At 43.6% G+C, this 27,572-nt stretch overlaps 2 protein-coding genes across 2 annotated transcripts; both read left to right on the forward strand.

Annotated features, from left to right (window-relative positions):
* The first annotated feature begins 248 nt into the window (after positions 1 to 248).
* LOC128718594 (uncharacterized) lies at positions 249 to 9,034 on the forward strand. The gene is made up of 2 exons (XM_053812215.1): positions 249 to 1,172; positions 8,987 to 9,034. Exons 1-2 carry the CDS (start codon positions 249 to 251, stop codon positions 9,032 to 9,034), a joined length of 972 nt encoding a protein of 323 aa, XP_053668190.1.
* A 1,164-nt stretch (positions 9,035 to 10,198) lies between these two features.
* LOC128719504 (serine-rich adhesin for platelets) lies at positions 10,199 to 26,455 on the forward strand. Its single transcript, XM_053813130.1, has 7 exons — positions 10,199 to 10,307; positions 16,426 to 16,428; positions 21,849 to 22,221; positions 22,780 to 22,870; positions 22,946 to 23,222; positions 23,287 to 23,384; positions 23,459 to 26,455. The coding sequence occupies exons 1-7, from the start codon at positions 10,199 to 10,201 to the stop codon at positions 26,453 to 26,455; spliced, it is 3,948 nt and encodes a 1,315-aa protein (XP_053669105.1).
* Positions 26,456 to 27,572: the final 1,117 nt, after the last annotated feature.

Below are 27,572 nucleotides of genomic sequence, written 5' to 3' on the forward strand. Positions count from 1 at the left end.
GTTTATGTAGAGTGTTGTGTAAATTATTACGCTTTGGATCGGTCATTGTAAACGCATACGTCAAACTCGTCGATCGCATGACGTAAACGGGTTTAGAGCCAAAGGGCTAACAGTTACAGGAAAAATAAAGGATCAGTTGCGAACAATCCAGAAGACCACGAGGTTTAAACTTTGTTCAAACATAGTGCTAGTTGAGAAAACCCGTGTTCTACACTACATTTGGTCCTTCGAGCCGGATTTAGGCAACCATGAAGACGCTTTTATTGAAACGCGTGTTGTTAGACGAACGGGTGCAGCAGATAAAAGAAGCAACACAAGTACTAATAGCGACCGAGTACGACGGTGTGAAAGTGAGCGTCAACCTACAAAGGGTGGATGACCTCTGGGAGCGATATGAGCAGCTGCAGGAGCAGATCGTAGAAAAGTGTGCTACGGAAGATGAACGGAGCGATTTAATTTCGCACCAAGCGACGTTTGAAGAAACGATTGTGGCGGTAAAAACAGCTTTACTAACTGTTCAAAATCGTTTTAGCTCACCGCTACATGGTGCTCCAAACGGCGTACAAAATGGTGCGGACGCCATTCAATTATTGGCTGAGCAGCAAGCTGAGTTTTTACGCGTGGTTTCCACCACATTTCAACCACACGCAGAATCGACTTCTGTCGGCAACAGTCTTCCACGGATCGATTTAAAGCTGCCTCGAATGAACCTTCCGACGTTTGATGGAGATATACTGAAATGGGCTTCATTTCATGATCTGTTCGACAGTGCGATTCATCGAAACGTATCGCTACAAGATAGCCAGAAACTATACTTCCTCAAGACGAATTTATCAGGAGAAGCAGCTGCATTGATATCACACCTTAAGATCGAAGATGGTAATTACGAGCCTGCTTTAGAAAAGCTGAAACAACGGTATAATAAGCCACTGGAAGCTGCTGCTAAACATATCGATCGCTTCTTAAACCAGACGCCAATGAATAGACCATCCGCAGACGGCTTACGGCTGTTACATGATGTATCGGATGAGGTGATACGCGCATTGGGTGCATTGCAACAGGACAGTCGAGACATTTGGCTGATACACATACTAGTGAGCAAATTAGATTCGGAAACGAAGCAACTGTGGTGTCAAAAGCGAGCTGAGTGCAATGAGGATGAATTGACGCTAGTAAGATTTTTGAAATTCATCGATGATCAAAGCTCTGCTTTGTTAATGGCAAAGAGGGACCGTACTAATTCCCGATTTGAGAAGGAAGCACCAAGATCTAAAGGAGTAGCTCTTGTTACCAATGTGCACAAGAATCTAGCCCGACGATGTGACATCTGTCAGGAAGCACATACCGTTTCTAACTGTGTTAAATTTGGATCTATGACCGTAGCAGATCGGGTTAATGTGGTGAAGTCGTTAGGTTTGTGCTTTAATTGTTTGTTGAAAGGACATCGCTTGTCAGACTGTAAGTCGATGTATAATTGCCGGTCATGTCGGAAAAGACACCATTCACTCTTGCATAAACCTGTTACTGATCCAATATCAACATTGATAACTGATACAGAACACCACGACATGTATATAGAAACAAAACCCCAAAGTGAGCTCAACCACACTAGTGGAATCGAGAAAGCGACTCTGCATGCATCTCAATCTGCTAATAATGTTAGGAATCAAGTGCTATTGTCTACTGCAATAGTCAAGATATGCGACAAAAACGGTAACTCGTATTTAAGTAGAGCGCTCTTAGATTCGGGATCACAGATGAGTTTCATGACAACGCGGTTAGCTGATCTCATGAGTCAACAGAGACAAAATGTCGATTTTGTTGTGAGTGGCTTTAACGGAACGCAAGTTAAGATTAACCAAGCAATGGACGTGAAGATAGCTTCTTGTGTTAAAAATTATGAGTTTGATGTCAACGTACTGATCACTCCAAAGATTTCTACCGACTTACCACAGAGTACATTTGATGTCACGAATTGGCACATTCCAGAGAATATCGAATTAGCGGATGCGACATTCAACATCAGAGGAAAGATAGATTTGCTGATCGGAGCGGAATGGTTTTGGCAGTTGATTGAACAAGATCAGTTGAAATTGGGAGACAATCTGCCAATGTTGACAAAAACTATGTTGGGGTGGACAGCAGGAGGAGTTATCAGCACTGGTGTCCAAGTAATTGCGAAGACATTTTGTGAAACTAATGATGATATACTAGCTGATTTACTATCGAAGTTTTACAAGATAGAAGCGTGTGATGCAGAGGTTCCAACACGAGATGACGATGAAACTATGGCCCATTTTCAAAGTACACACTATCGAGATACTGATGGTAGATTTTTGGTACATCTTCCATTTAAACCCAATCGTGAAACGTTAGGCGATTCAAAAGAGATGGCCACGAAGCGGCTAAACACCACAGAAAGACGCCTAACAAGACACCCAGAATTATACGATCAGTACTCCAGATTCATGCGTGAATACATTCAATTGGGTCATATGAGAAAAATTCCGCATTTGGAAGAAGATAACGGAAAGGAATCATACTACATACCACATCATTGTGTCTTGAAACCATCTAGCACAACCACCAAGCTACGAGTAGTGTTCGACGGATCAGCACCTACATCGAATGGCATAGCACTCAACGATATTTTACGAAAGGGTCCAACAGTACAACGTGAACTGTTTTCAATATTGTTAGACTCCAGAAGCTATAGATATGCCATCACTGCTGATATTCCAAAGATGTATCGCCAAATTCGAGTTGCACCATCAGACACACAATTTCAGAAGATTTTGTGGCGTTTTTCAACGGAATATCCGATCGACGTGTATGAGTTGCAAACGGTGACTTATGGTTTAACGTCTTCACCATTCCTTGCAACTGTATCGTTGATGCAAACCGCAATGGACCATAAGGATGAATTTCCGCAAGCAGCACATGTTCTTCAATATAATACCTACGTCGATGATATCATCACGGGCGCTAATGAGTTAGTGGAAGCTTGCAAATTACAAGCTGACATCCAAAAAATATTGAAAAGGGCTTGCTTTGGTGCGCACAAGTGGTGCTCGAACAACAGTGAAGTGTTAAAAAACATTCCGGAAAGGGATCGAGGTTGTGAATTAGACGTTAGTGATAAGACAATTGCAACAACGGTGAAATTACTTGGAGTAATTTGGAATCCTAGTCAGGATTGGTACTCGTTTTCGGTTTGTCCAAGTGATGAAGAAGTGAATACTCGACGGAAGCTAGTGAGTGAGGTTGCCAAACTGTACGACTTGCTTGGACTGGTTGGTCCAGTCATAACGTGTGCGAAAATAATATTGAGAGAGGTCAATGAACTAAAGGGAGGTTGGGATGATACAGTGCCAGCAGAGATAAGTAAAAAATGGAAACGTTTCAAAGGTGAACTTGCGTGCCTCAATAAGTTACAAATACCCAGATGGATTTTCACATCAGATGCTTACATCGTGGAGTTGCACGGATTTTCAGACGCTTCTGATGACGCATATGGCGCATGCATGTACAGTCGTTGTATTAGTGAAACAGGAAGTATAACAGTGAATCTCATATGCAGCAAATCGCGAATCCTTCCAAGCAAATCGGGAAAGAAAAAAGCAATTACCACTCCTCGTGCAGAATTGCTTGCAGCACGTCTTTTAGCTAGACTCACGGACAAGGTGGTGAGCGCAATAGATTGTCAGTTCAATCGTGTATGTCTATGGACTGATTCTCAGATTGTAGAGTGCTGGATACGCCGTTCACCCGAACAATTGCAATTGTATGTAGCAAATCGAGTTCGTGAAATACAAACGTTGACCCATGGATATATATGGCGATATATATCCACAAAGGAGAATCCAGCAGACATAATTTCACGAGGTGAAATACCGAAACGTCTTCTGCTAAATCAATTATGGTGGAGTGGGCCAGACTTCTTACGAAACAGTAGCGAAGAGGAAATTAGTGTTGTGTCATATGAAGAAGTGGACATTCCAGAACTGAAGATTGGAACAATGTTATCTGTGGTGAAAGGTGTGAAATTAGATTTTTCATCGATAAGCGACTTTAATAAGTTGGTAAGAGTGATGAGCTACGTAGCGCGTTTTGCAAAATTCGTTATATCTAAAAGGACAGTGATTGCGAAAGGACAATTATCGGTGAATGAGTTAGATGTTGGTTTGAAATTGGTAATACGGCACATTCAACAAGAGTCATTTCCTGACATTTTCAAAGCCGTAGATGAAGTATCCTCTAAACATAAATTGGCTAATTTAAAACCGTTTGTTGATTCTGTTGATGGTATAATAAGAGTCGGTGGCAGAATTAAAAGAGCGTGCATTCCGTATGATAGTCGCCATCAAATTTTGTTGCCAGCACATCATCCTGTGGTCGAAATGCTTGTGAGATATTTGCATAACACCAATTTGCATCTCGGACAAAGAGGACTTTTGGCAGTGATAAGACAGCGTTACTGGCCATTGAGAGTGAAATCAACAATTCGTAAGGTGATAGCTAAGTGTGTTACGTGTTTTAGAGCGAATCCAGTCAGCACTGCACAATTGATGGGTGATTTGCCATCATATCGGGTGCAACCTGCACCAACCTTTCATCACACTGGTATTGATTTTGCTGGGCCATTTGGGGTGAAATCATACACATCTGCAAGGAAACCGTTGATTACGAAGGCATATGTTAGCTTGTTTGTGTGCATGAGTACTCGTGCAATCCACATCGAACTCGTGTCCGATCTATCTACAGATGCATTTTTAGCGGCGTTGCGCCGATTCATCAGTCGAAGAGGGTTACCTGTTAGAATATTTTCAGATAACGCCACAAATTTTGTTGGAGCCAGGAACGAGTTGGAAGACTTGGCCAATATGTTTACCAATGAAGCCAACGCACAGATGATCATCAACGAATGTAACAACCATGGGATACAGTGGTCATTCATTCCTCCGAGGAGTCCTCATTTCGGTGGAATTTGGGAGGCAGGTGTCAAACAAGTGAAGCATCACTTGATTCGAGTTGTCGGTGGACATCAACTGTCTTACGAAGAACTGTACACCACTCTTACGCAGATTGAAGCGGTGCTTAATTCGAGACCTCTAGTACCGTGTTCAGATGACCCTAATGATTTCTCAACTATCACTCCAGCGCATTTTTTAATTGGTAGAGAAATACGTTCTATAGCAGAACCTTCGTTCTTAAATTTGAAATTATCCACGTTGTCTAGATGGCAGTTAGTTCAAAGTATGTTACAACAATTTTGGAAACAGTGGTCGTCAGAATATTTACCAGAACTTCAAAATAGATCAAAGTGGAACGGTAAAACCCAAATCAATGAAGGAGCATTGGTCTTAGTAAGAGAACAGAACTGCCCACCATTTCAATGGCCGTTAGGTAGAATTGTGCAAAAACACCCTGGGCAAGATAGAATTACCAGAGTAGTTACCGTCAGAACAAAGCGAGGAGAGTACAAACGAGCTATCTCAGAAATTTGTTTATTACCTATATCGTAAAAATTGAAATGATCATTTCAACGCGGGGAATATGTTGTGTAAATTATTACGCTTTGGATCGGTCATTGTAAACGCATACGTCAAACTCGTCGATCGCATGACGTAAACGGGTTTAGAGCCAAAGGGCTAACAGTTACAGGAAAAATAAAGGATCAGTTGCGAACAATCCAGAAGACCACGAGGTTTAAACTTTGTTCAAACATAGTGCTAGTTGAGAAAACCCGTGTTCTACACTACATAGAGTTTTATGAAATATTTGAATCTTTAGTATTATATACTAACATTTTATTTGTTTTACTGAGTTTGTTATTTTAACATATGATTTTTGTTGTTAAACATACATACTTATCAATTTTGGAAACAAATAAAAAAATTGAAAACATTGTTAAAATATTGATACGAAACTTATAGAAATAAACACAAATCAACAATAACAAAAAGTAACAGCTAAAAACCTTATGCATGTGATTTGAAATAAGGAACAAAAGGAAAAAAAAGCAATCATGTTCCTTCTCCAACAACAAAAAGAAGCATTATTCCAACGTTCAACTGAAGCACGAAAGATCAATAAAATGGCGCTTCCTTATTTGAAATATCATTCCCTGTTCGTTCGTTCCACACCTCCATCGCCAGGCGGGCAGTAAATGATGTTTTCCTCCCTCAACGATGGCGTCAAATGGCGCCCCATGGCAGTATGGAACTCCAACCGGCAACCTATGATGTCCCACGAAGCAAAAAGGTTTATTTATCTATTTTTGAACGCGAAAATAAAGGAGAGACATAAAAAAAAGGTTAAACGAAAGAGAAAACACAACTGCACCGGTACGGCAGACCGTCAGTGACGTGCATTACACAATACGCTTGACGGTGCCCGAGCCCTGCAGATGGGATCCGCGAAATGGAGTAGTTGCAATATCCACCCCCACCCTTACCTTGTTGGATGGCGGCTCGGCATAGATCGAGCCATCGAAAGGTGTGTTTTGCCTCTATCGGCATCGTGGATGTAAAGGTTAATTTCATTACTCGAATGAAACCGTTGTACGGTATGGAAAGATTTCTCGAGCCGCGGTCTTAGAGAATACCCGGTTGTGTGTTACTTTCCCTTCCACATCTCTCGTTTCTTCGTCGACTCGTGTTGCATGATAAATTACCCTTGCACTAAGTAGTGCATGGCCGCAGCGAAATGGCGACTGGTAATATTTCCTATTGCGCTTGCCTATGGGGGGATATTGTAATGGAGTGCATAACCGGGTAGAAGCCCGGAGTAGAAATAGTTCCAGCAGAAGGGCGAGGACTCGCGCTTCTGTTAGGAGGCTCCAGCAATGGAACAGCTGGCGCCATCTTGGTGAAAGGTCAACCCGCGTGGAGATGTAATAGTTGTCTTTCGCAAATTGATTTGCAGCATATTCCGCATCGGCGTTAATGGGTGCTGCTAATCGGGCCGCAGGCAGGGTGCGGAATTGCTTTCTACTGCTTAAAGCAAACGATTGGAGTTCGATGGTATTCGGGTAATGTTATCGATAATTTTCTTGTTGTGATAAATGCCATTTCTTTGGTAGGGAGAAAAACCATTCCGACCATTCCATTGGTTGCCAATATTTTAGACTCTCATACTCAGCCGAGTTGAGGACTTCACAAACGATCCGTTAAGTGTTGAACCAAATATTTTCACCAGAACGGCGTTCATCCCGGTGTTCGTTTATTTGACGAAATTAGCCGGTTATGGTGAACAGCAAAGGTTTTTAATGAAAAATATTTAATGTGCATTTTTTTCAATATGAAACCTTGACTATGTATAAGAAATATGCTTTTCTAGAAAAAAAACATCAATTTTTCTCCATAATCTCTAAGGAAACTGGTGAGATCTTGAGCCGTTGAGAAACAGTATTTGCTCATGGTACTTGTGGCACTGCCTATACGAAAAAGGACAATGGTGAAATAATGATATCATATATAAATATGATATTATATAAATAAAATAATTTAATACAATGGAAGTAGAGGCAGCTGAGCAATTAATTCGAGTTAATCGCCAATTAATCTAATATCGCTGACTTTCTGGAAGACGCAACAACGCCATCACTTCACCTCAATTTGGGCCTGCCTTTACGGCCTCCCTGGGGAAAAGCTAACAAGAATTTGCGGGCTTGGTTATCTGGTGTCCAACTATGTCCATGACAAGCCTACAGGAACCTGAGGAGTCTATTTCATTGTACGATGAGTTCATCCTCATCAGCCAGTAGAATTAGTCATTGTAGCGACTTCTCCTCATATACACGGCCAAAAATCCTACCAAGCATTCAATACTCAGCTTCGTCAGTTTTAGAAAAAGTTCATTTCTACTGGACAAATTCGTGACAGGAGGTTTGAGCAGAGAAGTTTCCTCAGACGGTACAAACACTGGTTGGCAATCAGCAACCTACCGTGGATCTCAACACCAATGCCGAATGTAACCGGGGCGTTAATCATAATTACTCACTCAAACATGTGTTTTTTAATTAAATTATTTTTGCGAATTGCACCACATCCCATTCTACAGCACATTATAATAACATACATTTTGCATTGTTTCGAAGGCCTTTAAATATGTTATGAATTTTAATGTTCCCATTATGGCCACGTTTTTTTTTTTTCGTGCCTTCACCGCTTACAAGACCATTAGCATTGTTTTGTTTTTCTTACTTTCCAACATGCTTCATGCTGCATTTCTCAATATTTCTTTATCGATACGCCGCTGCAAATCTGCTCCGCGCATCAAATCGATCCGATTGCCATTTTCCAGCAATTAAATGTTCCTGCGATAGCGCGTTGTTAAGGCTCAGTTAGCAATCGGATTAATTTAAATCATCATCACAACCAGATTGGCAACATCATGAAGCGGTGCACGCGAATCGCGCTTGGAATGAAAACCGATGCGAGCATTTTGCCCCCCAAACACCCTCCCCGGTAGCCTCCCACACCAAGCAAACGCCTTGTTAGCCTTGGAAATCCGTCCAACGAGCGCGCACAAATGGTGTCGGTTTCACTCTTTTAGCGGCACACACACAAAAAAAAAAAATGATGAGCGGCTCCACCAGCCATCAAACGCATTGCCAGTGGAAGTGAGTTTAGTGCGAAAAAAAAGGCTCCCCTTGCTAGCCCCCAATTGCTCCCACCCTCCCCACACTTGCCCGAAGGTGCAAACTGGAGCGGAAAACCATCGTTACCTACTGATCTACCACCTTGGTCTGATTGGTGGCTCATTTCACTGTCAATTGTGCTGCTTTCTCAGCGATATTTGTTGTTTTCCGCACGCTGTCGCTGTCAGATCGTATTTATTATCTCATTTATCATATCGCACCCGATCGCGGAAACTATTAGGTAAAAATAGTACAAGGTTGTCCCGTGCTTAACATTTATTTATACACGCATCTAAAGATTGCATATTAATTCGTTACTTTTTTCTCTCTTTCTCTTTATAGGTAACATTCAGCAACATTCAAAAGTTGTGTGCTTACAAGGACCGTTAACAAACAACCGAACACGAAGAAGAGTCTGGACAACTTGGTTGCGAATAGAACACAGATTTTATCACATTTATATCCCCCATTTTCCACATGTTTTATGTAAACACGTTGTTTCCTCTTGGGTGTTTTTTTTTGTCCCCAATTTTTCTCACCTTATCCGATTGGCGTTGTATGATCCATCAGCTGGATATTGTATGTGTGTGTATTTTCTATTTCTCTTTCTCTAACCCTCTCTTTACATGCTTCTGTGTACTAAACTCGATGCGTGAGTACTTTAACAATCAACCGTTCTAGTCAAATTGGATTGTTTTCGTTAAAGATTTATTTGTTCTCTGAATTGCGATAGTTGTGTTCGTTTCCAATATTTGTTCCACTTCGTTATCAATGCTTAACTATTGGCTTTTTAATATTTATTTACGGGTTTCTTGTTTCATTCTTTTTCTTCTACTTTCCGAAAAAAATGACTAAAAACGAATATGGGACTTGACAGTAGCAGCTGCTTAAATATCTTTATAAGCTATTGTTTATCAGCTCATAGTCCATTATGCCATTACTTTATCTGTATGTTTTACTTTTCCTTTTTTTCGTTTTGCTTCCTTAAAGCCTGTCAGATGTGACTGACTTATGTATGTAAAACAAAGAAGAAGCAAAAAAAAGCATACCACACACATAAGCGCTATCACAGCATGCATTTCCTTGTTCCGTTTTAGTGACACGGCGCAGTACATTCTCCGACCGTCAATGATACGCGCATCGTAGCAACGCAAGGTTCTTTCCGTGTCGAGTTTCTTGGGCGTTGTTTGGTCGTGACAATAATATTGTTGACCGTTCGTACAAGTCACTCACTCATGCTTTTTATCAATAATCAAGTGCATTCCGTCTGGATCCGTGTGGCTAGCGGGAATTGTTTTACCCTTCTCGGTTAAGAACCTTGCCTTGCAATCGGCCCGTCGACCATCGCCCTAAACGGATTCGTTCTAAATTGACCTTATCAATCAAACCCGCCCTGCATGGCATTGCACTTCCTTTAACTTGCCGCTTTATTATGCATGATTCTACCACAGGCACACGTTTTTTTTCTATTCTTGCTTTCGTACGGTTGGTGCGCGAAACGAGCACTCTTGAGAGGAACTTTGTTGACTGATTTTCGTAACTTTCTTTTCCCAGATGTCAGCGGGTTTGATGTCATGTGTGCGCGAAAACTCGCCACCATTGGATAACGTACCCGCACAAGTGCAAGACATACCGATCACGATCACGACACCGGAAACAGCTGGTAAGTTTTGTTCCCCTCATTTATATATTTTACGTAGTAAATATATACTATTTACTTCACTACTAAACTACTTATTTATTATCATATACTATCATTTATCATCATGCTGGGATCAGATGGGTGTTATATATTATGCGCTGTTTCAATGTTTAGAAACTAACAGTATGGATAGCTATTTCAGCTAATTAATTTGAGTATGGAAAGGTTGAGGAAAACTTGTTCAAGTTGTGAGACATCCAAAGAAAACAAAGAATCCTTAATAGGCGTGTAATCAATAAAAAAAAACTTAATTTTGTCGAGTCTCTGTCTCCCACTGTCCAATGGCCCCCGAATGTATGCTTTTTGAAAGGAAGCTGAACTCGAGGAGAAGTATTGCAGATTGCATAGCTTACGGGGTAAAAATAGCTGCTCGAATTTCTGCGTACGATCTGCTGAACAACTCGTGCATTACATTGTGGTTTTGGAAATGTCAATCTTTAAACTTACTGTTACTGATCACATGATTTTATTATGGTTTTATGGTAGCGGAGCAATTTTTTAAATTTATTTAGCAATATAATAATGCAAAGATAGGTCAGAGGATTTTGATAGGTCATAGTCGAAGCCATTGCTGGCTTACTTTGACTTTGTTTACTCACAGCACGATAGCCATTCTTGCGTATGGAGGAATAGTCTGGATGGGGTTTTGGACCGGTTCTATCGTGCAAAGGCCGGCGCAGCTACCAATACACCTCCGGACCGCCCGGATTTTCAAGCTACTGAGACTATATTCCTCCCAAAGCTTAAAGAACTTTACGGTATCAGCTCATTGGAATAATTTTCAAGAGTTAATGTTATGTTTAATAAACCTTATAAATAAGAAAGCAAAAGGTGTTGCAAACGATCGGATCGTTGGAGAGAGATATTCCAATTAATTCCCACAAAATGAGTAATCCACACTGTGCTGTCTTACAAATCACACGCCTGCGTCACTGCACCGTAACAGTTTTTCAACACCCTTGTTTTTAAGTGCACCAGTTGGATGCTTGCTATGGACACCTTGTTCTCCCTCCCCCCTCGACTTCATATGTGAAATATCAATTTTTCTATCATGTCCTGACGGCCTTCAAAACCCAACCCATTGTACGAAGCCGTAGTAAATGTTGGCTCGTCTTCTGTTTTACGCGCACCGGGTTTTACATGCATGGGTGTTGCTTTCGTCATACATAAACTGTTTGCCAGCGCAAATGCTGCAATAGCGTTTGAGCGAAAACGGCAACTTTACAGTAACGTCAGTACACCTTTACGGCGCCGAACCTGAACCATACAATACAAAAAAAAGCGAACCGCAAGCTACACCCAAGTGCAGAAAGGAGACGACGAAAAAAACGTGCAGTTAAATTAATCAGCACGTGCACACAAACGTTCGTACCAAGTGGAGCAGTTTTCAATTGAACAAATGCTAAACGAAAGAAAGAAAAAAAAACATCGAGTGTTCCCAACTCCACCCTAGGTAAAACCCGAACGACCTTAAGTAGATTTTAAAGGCGCTGGATGCTTAGGGCGTAAAACACAAGCTACACCAAAATGTACCACCGAAAGGAGGCTCTTTTTGTGAGGTGTGGGGGCAAATGTTTCAGGGTGATGGTGGAGTACGCATTGATGTTAAACGACCGATTTTGAGCACTGACGCGCGCACGGCCATGCCGCCAAGAAACCGACGCAATTCGTCTAACGGTTCTGCTACGTTTACGAAGAAGCTTTACGATAGGTTTTAAAACTGAGCAGTGTTTTTTTTTCGTTTCTTTTGTTATTTTTCCTCATCTGTGTTAGGTTACGTTAGGCTTGGGGTCGGGGTTCGTGTTTCGGGAGCCGTTCAAATCTCTCGCGGGCTAATGTGTCGAAAGGAATTTAGACACAGCGAAGAAATGGGATGTGTTAAACAAAAAAGCGGGAAGACGTAAATAAAAATGAGTGATGGGTTGGAAAGCAGAAAAAACAAAAAAATAAATTAAACTAGAGCAAAGCTTAATTCTTTTATTGGACACCCGCGGGAATAGATAAGGAAAGGACACAACAAAGAGAAACAACATCGGACTAAAAAAATAAAACAAAAAAACAGCATTCAAGAGCGATTAGCAAATGTGGAGCAAAAGGTGCTAACCAAGTGGTAAAGTCGCTTGACAAGTTCCCAACCTCAGCCTAGTTGACAGTTGGTCAGTCGAACAGAGCATTTACAGCAGGGGTCACCGCAGTTAAACTTATGTGAGAAAACTCTTCCACCGAGACAACATCCGGTTTCACAGAGATGCATACAATCGCAGCATAATGATCACTCATGTCATGCTCGAGTTTGATCGTTCGATTACGTCAGCGCAAAGCGCATAATCGTGAGCGCTAAGCCGAACACGGAAGCGAACCGCGATGCGTGTAAGTGCGTGCGTATGATAAGACTTTCCCAGCCAGTGACCCAAACGGTCAGCGCTTTCCCTATAATTCGATTTTGAAAAAAAACTCTCCCCCCCGTATAAGCTACAGAAAAGAATCACAACATCAACGTGAGCATGAGTGAACGGCCGCCAAAAGTTTGTGGCGGAACAAAAGTGAGAAGCAGCTTTTGACGTCCAATGAGAGAAGGTTGTCCAGGAAATGGTGATGGAAATTGAGAGTGTTTATCACGAGTGGAAAATCATCCTTACCATTCGCTCACGTATCGGGAGCCCTTAGATTTGACTCCTTAAATGAGGTAGAAATATGTTGCTCTTAATGGTCATTCGTTCCTTTCTTGTCTCGTCACGCAATGGAACGAAGATCGAAGATGCAGCTGCATAATTTTTTTTAGTTGTATGGATTTATTTTGAGCCACGTCTAAAACATCGCTCAGAGCACATTGTACGGTCAGCTGTACATTTGCTTATAACGTTTTCTAACTTTACTATCCATTGATCGAGATCCTATCGAACAAGGCAGCACCAATCAAACCCTATCGCATCCGAACGAAGCCACGTGAAAGCCGTTGCTCATGCCTCACGCATCGCTACGGCTGTTCAATTTTCGGCAAATGCACGAAGTTTTTTTCTTTCATTCTGGTGTGTGATGGACGTCAAACATTTGTAATTGAAAGATGAAATGCACGGCAAAGATGTGTATGTGTGCAATGCATTTTACCAATCTCGGCTTTCGGATGCTCCGGAAAAAAAGGTCAATCGAGGTGAAGGCCCTCGTTTCCATTGGTCATACTAGGGTGTGCAATTGGCAATAGATGGGGTTTTAATTCGCAAAACTCAATTGACGGGCCGAGGATGCACTTTCGAACGTACCTGAAGTGTTTGATGAGGGTGAAAGTGGTCGGAAGCGTTGATAGGATTGTAGAAATTGACATGCAAATTTCATGCTCACCCGAAGGTTATTGCTGTATTTTCACTAGCAGTAAGAAACAAATAAATAAAACGCATTGTTTCTTTCTCTATTGCACTTTGTTTTTACTTCTTCACTTTAGGATTTTTAGGAAATTTTTTTTATTAGCAGAATATAGCAGAATTCTAATTTTACTAATAGAAATTAGAAATAAAAACGGTAACAGAATTTAATTCGTTTCTATACTACTGTTTTTTTCATGTTTTTCTGTCTAAGTTGCTAGAATATAATTATTGTATTTTTCAAATAAGAGATGATGAAGTTCGAAACATTTGGTTACAAAATTGGGTGGAATTAGATACTATTGGAAATTATAGTTATTTCTAGTAAAGTTTAAAAACTATATGAAAATGAAAAATTTGCGTGTTCTCTAAGCATAGTATATGTAATTAAGTTATGCTATAAAAAAGTTTTAACTGATTTATGGCAAATTAGTAACGCGTGTAATACATACATTATTATAACGGACCGCTATAATCCGCAATAGATTCGAAGGTCGAATCTTGATGCAATGTTGTTTATACTTCATAATTACAGGGTTGACTTTCTACTCTGTATGATATCAATAGCAAAAAAAAAAATAAAAACTAATGTTTTATATGACAATGGAGGGAAAGCGCGCATCTCGGGGACTCCCTATACATATAAACACTAGCAGATGTATATGAAATGTCATAAATGTCTATTAAGTCTTGAAGTTATCTACATGAAGCATTACCATTCGACGATTTTAAGAATATCAGCTGTACTTAACGTTAATGCATGGCCATTTTTACTCCATTTTTCTGCAATTGCATTACATGCAAACGAACCACCCGTTCATGTTTCACAACCCTCCCAAAAAACCCGTTCGACCGCAAATAACGAGAATGCTTTTTAGATGCGATTCTGATATGCGTGCACGCGCTCGCGCAAATCAATTTGTTTGCATTAGCGATTTGCATCCGAAAGTGCTTGTAATAAAGCAAAGAAAGAAGAAAAACCGGCACAAACTAAAAGCCACTCGATGCGCACTTGTAAATACTAACCGCACTACCGCCTTTAAAGGCGAAGATGATCTCACTGGCGGTGCGGTGGGTGCCTCGTGATGTGATGCCCAGCAACAAAAAAAAAAAGCTCGCCAAAGCGCAAAACCACTAACGAACTTCCACCTACGAACTTCACGGGAGTGAGTGTGCGTGCCCGGGGCCGATCGTTTGCCTAAGCAGCACAACCACACTCTAGCGCCACGGCGATTGGGAATGAACTCGCGCGGCGAAGGTTTCACGGTGCGCGTCACTGTGTATCTCGGTGTTACGGTTCGCGGTGCGCGTATTTGGCTACGTTCGCAGGCACCCCATTCATTGGTGTTCGACTAGTGGCTTACAGCGGACGTGTGTTGCTGCCCGTCACCCGTTCGGCGCGTGGGTTTCGTGCTGCAAACAAAAAAAAAGTCGTGATCGCGATCAAGGGTAAACCTTACCTCGAAAGCTCCATTCACGGTGTGCCCTAGTGAAGGTATCTATCGATCGCATCGGGTTGTACGGTTTGTTTAAAGTTGCGTTGAGCCGATACTGCCGATTATTAAAGCTGGAAAGAAATCGTACTTTAGTGCAACAGAAATCTCCTCCAGATAGAGATAGTAAACACCCAACTCCTTATTTGACAGCTGTCAAACGGATAGTGATAGATGGGTGTACATTGTTAAGAAGGAAATTTTCCCGATTAGTTGTGGTTGACGGAATTCAATTTGTGCTTAGTTGTGCGGCTTTTCTTATTAGCTTCATGGGGTTTTGAAGATGGTCGCGTGTTTTCCCCCATCGGTGCGGAGCATAACTAGTGCTCCTTCCCTAGTGTCTGTGGGTAATGCGGGTGGTCTCGTTCCAAGGTGGTTTTCCCAAGCCCTTAACAAGAGTGTGTGTGGACGGTAGGGAAGGTATAGAAAAAAAATCAAATGCTTGAAACCGAAGTGTGCGTGTGTGAAGTTTTCTATTTTGAATGTGTCCTTGATGATTTGGGCGAACGGAAGGTTTATCTAATATTGATTTTCCTTTTCCACGTGTGCTAACAAAATGAATTTCATACAGATTTGAGTTTAAATATACTTTGTATTCGGATAGCTATAAAAATGAATTTCTGCTACTGTTTTCGTAGGTGTTTATAGCTCTTTATAGTAACTAATTTGTGTGCGTTTATAGTATTGATATGATTTATGTTTAGTAGTAGCTTTAGTGCAAAGGAGCTTCCTTTCTACCTTCCCAAACACAGCTCTTAGTGTTTGTGTGCTTTCCTGTGGAGTGAAATAAATTCCGTCATTCCTTTTGCAAGTGTGTAATAAAAAAAAGCTACAAACCGGGATTGAAGAAAACAGCGTCCCGTACAAGACAGTGTGAAGTGTGTGAAGAAAATTGAACAAAAACCTACCCCTGACTTGGCTAGTCTCGCAAGTTGTGTACTAAAAGCCGGGGTGTGGGAAAGTGTGCCATCCGGCCATCATTCAATGGTAATGATGTGAAAAGTTCCCAAAATGCCGTCCAAACCGTCTGCCCGGCTGTGTCGATCGGTGCCTTCCTTTCTCACGTTGGGAAGGGATCCGGCATGCCGGTATGCGGAAAGAAAAGTGCGAGTGAGCAGAATCTGATTTGCGAAGGGCGTAAGGTGTGCGCGTGTGCGTGTGTGCTCAATTGGGGTGGGGTGGTGGGTGGCTGGGGGAAACGTTACACCCGACGCTAATTGCCCACAGCTGGTGTCCCGTAAGCTTAAGCTTTGGAAGGAAATTAAATTAAAATTGTGTAGATTATGATACGCCAAGAGGTCGTCGAGGGCTACTACTGGTGCTGCGGTAGACAAACAGACACAAAGCAGCTGATAAGAAAGTCGCCTGCTCGCCATCACCTTCCCACAATCTGGAAGTCAAGCGGGAAAGGGGCGGGGGTTGTTAAACAAGAGGAAGTTCGGAGAAACGAGTCAAATCTTTATGCTTTCGGCACAAGGTCTTTTTGTGGTTGAAGATGCTGCCATCGCGAAGGAAAGGTGCTCGAACCGTACTTCCCAAAAATAGTTACAAAGCAAACAGATAACGATAACCTTAAAAAATAGCACACCTTAAAGCTTACCTTCACCCCTTTATTTTGTGCCCCAAAATTCCTCCCCCAAAGGAAAAAAGGGGAGGAATGAAAAGCAAAAAAAAAAAAATGCTTCCCTGGAAGTAGCCAGCCACCAGTAAAGCCGCCCCGGAACAATTTAGCAAAATGATTAATGCACCTACTTCTACCTACTGCTCGCTTTTCCCGCATACTTAACCGCGAACAAAACAGAAGGAAAACGGCATCAAAAATTAAAAAAAAAAAACAACACAGCCATTTGGATGCAAGCAGATTTGGGTGAAATAAGTTTAAAGATGGATCATCCCCCTTCCGGCATCCCGGTCTGGCACGGGGTCGAGACGGGATGGTGGAGAAGATAATGGCAAATAAGAGTGTACGGTAGCGTACCCCGAATGTGGAACTACTGCCGCCAACCTCCAAATGCTCTGTAAGGTTAAGGTTTCCTTCTTGTTTCTCGTTCATTTTCTTTTCGATAGTGGTTGTGCAAAATTTGCACAACTTTTCGCGCGCACACACACACGCGTACGAAATTCATTTGAGCTAGGTTTTTTTTTGGTAAAAGTTGTGTAGATGAACTTTTCTTCCATTTCCTTGGGCGTGTGGAGCAGCCTCTGGGGTTTGATTTATCTGTTTTCAAGCAAAAGCAGAGCACACACACATCACACCCATCCAGCGTAAGCCGTATAAACACATAAACAAAGTGAAGTGCGCATCCAACGATCGGAACACGATCACCTGTCTGTTTCGGTCTGGTCGAGATCTCGTATCGGGACGTTTTGGTTTGTTGGTACACCTGTGTTCCTTTTTCCGCTTCTTCCATGTGGTGTGTTTGGCCATATGGTAGCCCAACCAAGATGGAACTAAACGAAAAAAAAAAATAATAATTCAAAATCAATAGCCCACTTTCCTGTGGCCCGGCGTGTTGATAATGGCGCCATTGTGCATTATATTTTGTATCAACATTCACTGCCTTTTTCGGCGGATCGTTTCGATATGGCGATAATGCGTTTTGCGATGTGTAACAGCGTCAAGGTCGAACGGCTTGCCAACCGCCTATGGTCCTGCCGTATACCGGTTGATTGATGGATTGACGGATGAGTGCGTTTGGGAAATTTTGATTGGAAAATTCAAGTATCTCAAAATTGAAGTGGCTTGTTTTTATTGTTCATTAGTGTTTATAAACGTACGAAAAGAGAATCCCACATCACACTTGGCTGAAGTTTTGTTTGACGTGACAGTTGCATTATGGCGTGCTATAATCGAAAATTAGCTAAGTATATTTTGACAGTTGTAAACCATGTTTGACAGATCGTTTTTTGTAGCCAAACAGAGTTGGTTTTAAATGTATTCAATTTCTGTAAATTGTACTGGTACTATATTAAAATATTGGCTATTTCATCTACCACAACTTAAACGTACCCTACACGCCACATTCCGACTTGAAATCACTTCTTGTGATTGCAATGAAAACACTACAACCACACATCCTTCAAGGTGTCGATTGCACTTGTAAGCCCTCGGCAAAACGTAAAACAAAAGAAACCTTTAAAGCCCTGCGTAAGCCGGAAGGTAATACTTTCGAATTTATAACCAGCGTACCCCACTGCACATTTCGTGGCTCGTGGCCGACGAATGGCGCCATGTGCGCGAGGGCGCAAGATGAATTGAGCACGAAATTGAGAATGGTCGACCATTTGCACTGCCGGTTGGTTGGCCTCGTGCCCTTCACGATTGGCACGTGCACGTGATGCTCGATCCCGGATCAGATAACGACATCTAATCTGAGTTTCCTTCTTGCTATTGTTGACTTGGATTCGTGCACTTCAGTATCAACGAGTGACGTTTGGGGGAGGCTTTAATATTTGTCTGCGGTATTAACTGTCAACCATTACAAGTGGGATAGTATTTGTTTGCGATATCAAATGCAATGCTTTGAAAGTCATTTGAAAAAGATGACATTTATGGCGTTTTTATTACATTTAGTGAAAGTAAAGCTATAAAATCATTTTACGAAATCGGCATATACTATTTTTGAATAAAACATTTCCGCACATCTTATAAAAGACTGTTAAAAAAAAAGCTTTGTGTTCGCGATGCATTCATCCTATTGCGATTGCGTTGAAAGGCATTTTATATGAATGCAGTTTTTTGGTGTCTTAAACCATAACCTCTGATAGGTGTCAACTGTCATCCGTGACCGTTGTTTTTCATTACAATGGGTTTAATATCAATTTTTGTCTCCAAAATTGTGTGGTGTTGTCTTTTTATAAAAATATGTCAGCTCATGAATGGATGTTTTTGATCGACTTGATATAACTTTTGAGTCTTCGCTCAAAATGTTATCTATGAAAAGTTGTTTTCCTTTCTTAAATACGTTAATTGTGCATTTATATAATTTAGCTCTCCGATTGCGAAACCGTTTCGCAAATAGATTTGCAGCTTAATCGTGCAGTTGCAATCGAAACGCTCCACTCCGGGTACGGTGTACGGTGTACGAGTGGATCCTTTAATGCTGATTTTTGCTTCATTTTCGTTTACCGGTCTAGGGCACAAACCGATGATTTTGTTGTGCCCTCGCTTCGGCAAACGAAATCATTTGAATGCGGACACTGGATAATGGGTAATACACTTTTTTTGTTGAGAAATAAACAACGGAGAAAACTACAAAAACACGCACATTGTTGGAAAATTGGACAATTTTGTACCAAGTCGAAATTTCTCCGCCGGGGCAGACAACAAATGGTGAATTAATTTTTTTTCCGGATCAAGCATCATTATCCATCTCGGGCCTCGGGGCTCGTGCGCGCTGCCTGTTGGGCAGCATATCATAAGTACTACAGGTAGTAAAGGAAACAAAAAGAAGGAAACAGTCATATAAAAAAAAAAAACCATACACAAAAGGCACCCGGTGGCGGAGAGTTATCGGTCATTGCTTCGGCGAAGGTAATAATCTTAATCACAATAATGTAAATAATTAACTTCCGCCATCATAACCTTTAGGTTGCTGTTGCTCTTTCACGCTTTATCTTATGGCTTATGGCGTCAACAGGGCAAAAGTTCCAACTTTTGGGGGTAGTTTCGCCATGATGGTTTTGTGAGGTTTTTTTTTCGGGTTTTTGAAGATTCGTACATTAACTCGACGACTCGAAAGCACTGCTAACGACATTACGCTGGTACAAGCGAGTGCACCGCACCGTGTGGGCTTTGGCTTTGCATAATTTCAATGTGTGTAAAGTTGGCTACACAGACAGGAGTCTCTTTTGATGTACTTACCCAGATGCTTTGTCTGTCAATGTACGCCACCGTAATGGGACGCTTTTCCGATTGGAAAAGCGAGATAGCTCCTACCATGAGTGGGAATGAATGCGGCCGAATTTAGGCCGAACAAGGTCTTTGGTTACAATATTTGTCGGGTTGCATCGTAAAATGTGAACTATGAATGAACTGCTCACTTGACGATCAGTTTGCTGCGTGGAATTCCCGTGGAAGTGTCGGTTCGTCTAAGCCACTGATCCACTGACGTGTGACGGCCACCGAGTGGATCACAACGCACCGACAAAGCGACCCAACGTGCCATGTTTCGTATGTTTAATGACCCACCGATTCCAAGAGCGGCGTTGTGCCGTTTGGGTTGATTTATATTGACCATAATTTTGACACCTACACCTGGCGGTGGTCAGTAGTAATAGGCATATTTATGGCTGTAGTATCCGGTTTCGATTCCAACGGTGTGGCACACCCGTCACCCGTACTACTGCTGCGTGGTATATCTGTCTCAAGTTTACCGCTCGATCAGCGCCGATGACATGCACTGTTTGACAGCTGATGTCACCAATCGCGAAGTTTAGTGTGAGGCGTTTGAGGTTATTGCGGTGTTGTAGAACATCCACACATTACAACGCTGATGGAGCGTGCTCGATGATGCGATTGTTTAAACGGGCTTCTTTAAGCCAAACACCAACACAGTGGCGTGTGTTATTGTTGATGGAACGGTTAGAGAAGAGCCCTCGTATAAAAAGGGTTTATATTTACCGTGCGAGTATGTTTTGCATTTACGGATAAATATTTATAGCGTTGCGTAAGAGACCATTACAGTAATTGCTTATGCCTCTCCTACTCAATAATGGTTAAGTTCTAGCAGTAGAATGTCATGCTCTCCTATAGAAGCGTCACTCAGTGAGATTTTACGACGAGAATTCACCTACAGCATTGCTATATTTATTTTGTAATCAAAAGACTTAGTTTAACGACTTATTCTATTTATCAAACTAGATTTGATTTACTTTGGTGATTTGTATTGCATTTGCCCACGTCTTAGTACTAAGAACGTTATATTCTACAATGTTATGAGAGATTACATTCATATTTGTAAATGGCTACGGAATGTCAGCGTGAGTCGGACGGAAGCCAGAGCAAATATGTGTCGGTAAATATCGTCCAAGTCTCATATCTGGCGTCATTTACTCTGCGCACACACATCGACTTTATTGTTGATCCAATCGACAGCAGTGTGCTGGGTCGGTATGTTTGGATGCAATTGGACCGTGGCCTTTGCGGGACCAATTCTCCCGCCGTTAGATAGTATAGATCCGATAGAGATAAATCGGATAGGCGGTTGTAAAGATTAAATTATCTCCAAGAAAGTAACCAACAGTTGTCAGATATTAATGAAACGAGACGATAAGCGAACAATAGAGAGAAGACGCTTTATCTACTCGATGAGACGCTTGTTGTGTGGAAACAAATCTCACACAAGCCGCGCATTGATTCGAGCCGTAGCACACTTGCTGTAAGTGGTCGCAAGCTGTCGACATCGATCAATGATGTATTGAATTTAGCAAAACGCGCGTACAACGCAATCAATCGCGACCGCATCGAGAGCGAAACAATTGCCTTAAAAGGTAACAGCCGAAGTCCTCATAGAAACCCCGCGAGTCTTATCTCACACTTGGTTGCGCATTGTTTACCTCACCGTGCCGTATATCAGCATTACAGTCACCCGGCCCATCAGCTTATTGTGTTTATTTGATTTGTTTTCTTTTTTTTGCGTACTCTCCAGCACCCACCAACACCAGCGATACCACCAAACGGAAACGGTTCCATCCGCTGCGCAACCTACGGCGGATTTTTCGCCGCCGAACCGTATCGTCCGCCGACCGTGCTCCGGGTCAGCTCGGTGCGAAGGGGCCAACCCACATACACTTTGCCACGCCCGGCTGTTCGACGACCGATGCAACCCTGCCACGGACCGGTTTCGGCGTCCCGATCACCATCCGCAACGAGTCCGCATCCGGTGCGGCACCGGGCACATCGCAGGCCGGGGCGGGAGCGTACTTCAAGCGCGAAACCTACCGGCTACGGAACTCCGATGATCTAGACAAGGAGATGTCCGATTACCAGCGCAGTCTAAGCGAAGGTCGACTGGTGGATAGGTAAGTTCCTTCCTGTGATAAGAACGGTGGGGATAACCTCAGGGAACTCAAGGTGATCCAAAAATGTGTTGAACGTTGAACGAACCCGCCGCGCTATCTTGCATGTGTGACACACCTATATCTTATCGACCGCACAGTTGACTGGCAATTGGTGTTCAAGAGGACTCCTTTCCCGAATGGAGCGCACGAGCTAAGCTAGTGTGTTTTAGTCTATTGAGACATATAGTTGATAGGGCGCATTTGGCGATTCCACTAGGAGTTCTTATCGTGCAGCAATCAAAACAACGGGGAGATTTATTTGTATCGGCAATCGAACGAAATAATGATCCAAATCGATCGAGCACCAACCGTTGCGCTTCGATATCGGACACTGATAAGCGATGTAATAAAGTAAGTTCGGGATGTAGTGTTTCCTGGTGAAGATGGATGTGGATAGTAAGTGCGTTCAATTGAATGTTGTTTGTCGTGTTTGAACAGCTTTAATAAATTTTCCGTATAATTACCGCTAGTTGCTATAATCACAGCACATAATCAGCGCTCATTGTTTCCCTTTTGCAGTGACATCAGCCGCGATGGACTTTCACAATCACACGATAGTGTTTTCTCCGAATCTGCCGGCACTGCTAGCAGTCTATCGATCACGCTAAAGGTAAATATTGGCTAGCATCTTGAGATTAGACCAACTCGAGACATTGAATGCACTCCTCGGTGCGTCTCATTGCAGAACGAACTGGCGGACGTGTTGCGTAAGCGAAGGAAAGATCGACAGGGAGAAGTTTCTGACGAAGATCTCGGGCTGCCTATGAGTCCCATCACACCGCAGCGCAAAGACCGCGGAATGAACAAGAGCGAAGGATCGCTTAGCATACTGAGCATGACGAGCTCGGACATGGATGATGATCGATCCGCATCGAACGCAAGCGGACATAACCTGTTGCACCTGGATTCGTCCACCTCCGGTTCCATCAGTATGAATCGGTCAGACAATATGGATGAAAGTGGTAAGATGGGGAAAGCGAACCAAGTATGCGACATCTGAGCCTTACGTTATCAATTTCTCATTAGGTGATTCATCGAAACTGAGCCATTCCGCAGCGAAACATAAGCTTGCCGTACGACCAAAGAAAAAGGGCCCTACCAGAGCTCGCACTCGCCCAAGAGAGGTATGGCCCGTGTTTGCCTGTGATAACTGATAACAAAATTAACGAGAATTTTTTCCTTCACTCTTACCGTACAGTCAACCCTGTTGCCAGCGACGCCCGAGGTGAACGAGGAATCGTTAAAACTGTCCTCCACAAATATTGCTTCCAACTTTTCACCAGCAAAGGAAGCAAACGAGCAGGCCCATTCGCTGCCGTACGGAATTATGCCACCCAGCACATCAACTCCGCTATCATCACACCCGATGCCAAGATCACCCTCCAAAGACATCAGCACATCGAAACTCTCGATCGGTGACGCACCCACGAGTTCCTCCATATACGTCAACAGGAACATCTCAAAGAGCCACGAGTTTGAGCGCACGTCCGAGCATCATCTTACGGTGGAGGGAACGGGTGCTGTCACCTCGAGAAAGGAAGACGACGGATTCTTCAAGCGCATTCTGAACTACAGCTTCAAGAAGAAGAAGCACGAATCGGGCAAGGAAGAGTCACCGTCGGTAACGGCTTCTCCGCGGAAGGAAGACAACACGAGCAGCGTTTACATAAGCTCAGGAGATCCCACCATCTCAGACTGCATTCCAACGGAGCAGATTATGAAACTGTCGCTGGTAGTCGGTGAGCCGGAACTGGGTGAGCTGAGTGGATACAAGAAGATCAAGTCTGGTCCGGCGGCAAGACAGCGCGTCTTTCCGAAGGATATCTTCTCCGCTGAAGAACGCGACGCGAATGCTAGGGAGCAGCAGCAACAGCACACACAACGCTACTCGTCAAACGTGGAAGTGAACAGACAGTCTGTCGCATCATCCGGTAGTGGTCATTCGCTTACTATTGGTGAAGGAAAGGCACCATTGCATAAGAGCGAGGAGTATCTCGTTTCCAAGACGCGCAAGTTCTCCGAGCGTAGTGTGGACGGTGGCGAAGGTGACGACGAGGAAAGCGACGGTCGGAAGTACGTCAGTCACGGGGAACGGCTTAAAAGCCCAAAGGTGTACGGGTTGAGTTCGTATCAGCAGAAATTGGCGAAAATTTCCATCACAACGCAACAAGCGACCGAAACAAGCAAGGAAAGTCCCAGCAAACGAGCAAAATCGGTAGAGAAGTCGAAAAGCTTCCGCACGTACACGGACAGCGTGTCGAACCAGCTGCAAGCGGGCGGCCATCAGGTGCCGAGCTTACCGAACCTGAGCGCCTCACTGTCGGTGGGTAATTTCAGCAACAATTTCCTCGAGACCGAGCACAAGTTCTTCAGCATGACGGAAAACATGAACACTGGGAAGCAGCGGGTGTTTAAGGACTACATCAGCAATGCTGACGATGATGCAGAGTCGCGGCTACTCTCGTCGAGTGCTTCGTTGCAGAAGTTTGAGATTAACGATAATAATCTGCTGAATCCGCGCGAAGAGTACGTCGACCATCAGCCGAAGAGTATTGTACTGACGACAAACACCTTGACGCCACCCGAACCGACCAGTATCTTGAACAAATCGAACCAGAACATTTCGCAGATTGAGGAAAACATTGACAAGCTCGTATCGTCGCAGTTTGTCAGCATCATCAAGAGCTCGGATGAGGGTAGTAGCAATGAACGGTTAGATGATATCTCCGCCGGTCAAATAGGTGCGAACGTACCGGAGTTCATGAAGATTCAGCTGAACCGCGTCGAGGGTACTGGTCGTCCGGCCAAGACGAGCAGCATTGTTCTGACAACCTCACCCACACCAGCTCCGCCAACTTCACCCGCCATTGCTAGTCCCACTGCCAGTGCTGGGCAGTACCAACCGCCAGACGATGCCATAAAGCTGCAGCGACGGTTCAGCAACGAGAACATTGAAATCACCGAGTCGAAACCACCGCTTCCACCATCGGTGGTGGTCCGCTCCAGTTTGGTGCTGGAGGGAGGTATTCCCAAGAGTCCACCAGCCTTCCGGAAGCAGGGCAGTGGTGGGGGAACTGGGGACCTGGCTGGAACTAAGCGCAACTCGATGAATCTCTCGCAGGACCTGAGCGACGATCGGAAGGTGATCCTGCAGCGCCGCACCTCGGTGACGGAGGAAAAGATCAAGTACGAGCGGCGGATATCGTCCTCTTCGGAGGATATCAAGTTCGAGAAGAAAAAGTCCACGTCGGAAGAGTTGCTGGAGAAGCGTGGCAGCACGGGAAGTGCTAATGGCAATTCCAACTACAACAGCGGCTCGAGCAGTGGTGACGAGCTGGTGGTACTGCGCAAGAAGTTCGTCGTGGGTGAGAAAGAGGGCAAGGATAAGGACGGCACACCGGAGTTGATGAAGGTGTTTGCTCGGCGATCGTTAAAGTTGCGCTCGGATGACGACTACAAGGTGACGGATAGTGGAAAACCTCTATCCAGCATCGACAGTGACAAGGAAAACCAATCCAGCGAAGAAAAGTTGGATAAGGTAGGCTTGCAGCAGTCGAAGCAATCCCTGCAGCAACAACAGCAGCAGCAGCAGCCGGAACTCATTTCAACAACCCTTGTGCAGGCGGTATCCGTGGTGACTCCTTTGCAAGCACCCGCCACGAATGGGTCGCTTAAGAATGGATGTACCGGCACGGATGGAGTAGCGCTTAAAAATGGTTCCAACGAGAATGGACAAGCGCCCACATCCGGGGAAGCGATCCTACGGAAAAGCGTCACCAGTAAACCGTTTGGAGTGCCGAACCGTTTCGCCAATGGTACCAACGGTGGACAACCACGCAATGCCGCCTCGTTCGTGGAGGTGCGCAAAACGCTTCTACCCAGTGCAACGGTCACGGTGTCACCGGTGAACAACAACTTCGTCAAGTCAACAACCACTCCAGCTGGGCCGGATGCTTGCGAGAATCAGTCCACCGTCAGCAACAACAACACCATCAACTCCAACCGCCATACGATCGCGTCGTTAAATCAGCTCAACAGTACGAACGGTGTAGGGGGTGTCGGTGCCATCAACAACAACGCGCCAACGGCCACCATCATCGAGACGGACGGTGGTAACGGTGAGATGAACGAGTTCAAGGGCATACTGCAGCGTCGGGCGGAGTGGGAAAAACGAGCGAAGGAAGGATTCAAGTAAGGGCTGGTAAGGTTTGCATACATTCGCACCTGACCATTTGTGTGTCCTCCTCACCACCCACTCACCCACCGAACCAAAATCCGCCGAGGAAGGAATGGTTCACCTTCACCATCAATCAGCAAACAAAAGTAAGAAAAAGCAATGTCAGAACTGTGTGCGTGTATTTAGGACCAAAGCTTCTAGCCAGTAGATAGAGGCCGCCCATGCTCAGATTACCTAGGTGTTTGTAATAGGATAGGGACTTTCAGACACTCGGAGCACGTAATCCGAGTTCGTTCTGGTTCGTTCGCAGTGATTACAACTTCGCTTAACATTCTTCACTTTGCATAAACAACAAAGAAAACACCACCACCGTAAACGCATCGTTAGGACCTGAGTCATTGCGACAAACACGCATCTTACATAGGACGCCTTATTCCGTTGTATTTGTTTGGACTTCGTTTTGTGTGATGGCTCGATGAATTTTGTGAGGATCGAAGGAACAGCACTGAACTGCTTCTGAAGTTACAGATTCCGCTGGAGATTGTAACGCATATAAGGGCATGGAGTTCGAACGAGGTGATCACCAGTGTTAATAGCAGATGGTTCCAAATTGTGATAGAATACAAGTGTATGTTAATTAAAAACGGTAAAGAAAAAAAAAAACAAAACGAATGTCAATCGTGCGAGGAATTGAATAGTTTGAAAGATTCTGTCACAGGAGAGTACGCTTCTGTTGCGTTCGTATCCCGGACTGTATGTGGTTTTTATTTACAGAGATTAGTAGATACAAGTTTGTAATAACTATGTAGCTTATCGTTCACAGATCGATACTCATATCCAGATAATGACCCGTACGGTGGCTGTTTGCCATCACCCGTTGGAGCATATTTCAGTTGTTTCGTTTGAGCTATCGGTACTCTTTCCGGATACCGGCTCAGGCATGTTTTGTTTTCTTGTGTATATAAATCGTTGATCTTCCTGAGGAGACACTCTGTGAACATGGCTGTAGCTGATCGGTTCTTAAATTGCACCATTCGCTAGGTTAGCTACGTACTGCTAGTTAAGTCAAGCAACACAATTACCCCCCTTAAAGTGTGTTACGGTGTTGTGCGCTACGCCGCTAATGTGTCACCAC

This window comes from Anopheles marshallii, chromosome 2 (assembly GCF_943734725.1).
Source record: "Anopheles marshallii chromosome 2, idAnoMarsDA_429_01, whole genome shotgun sequence".
NCBI classification, from domain to species: Eukaryota; Metazoa; Arthropoda; class Insecta; order Diptera; family Culicidae; genus Anopheles; species Anopheles marshallii.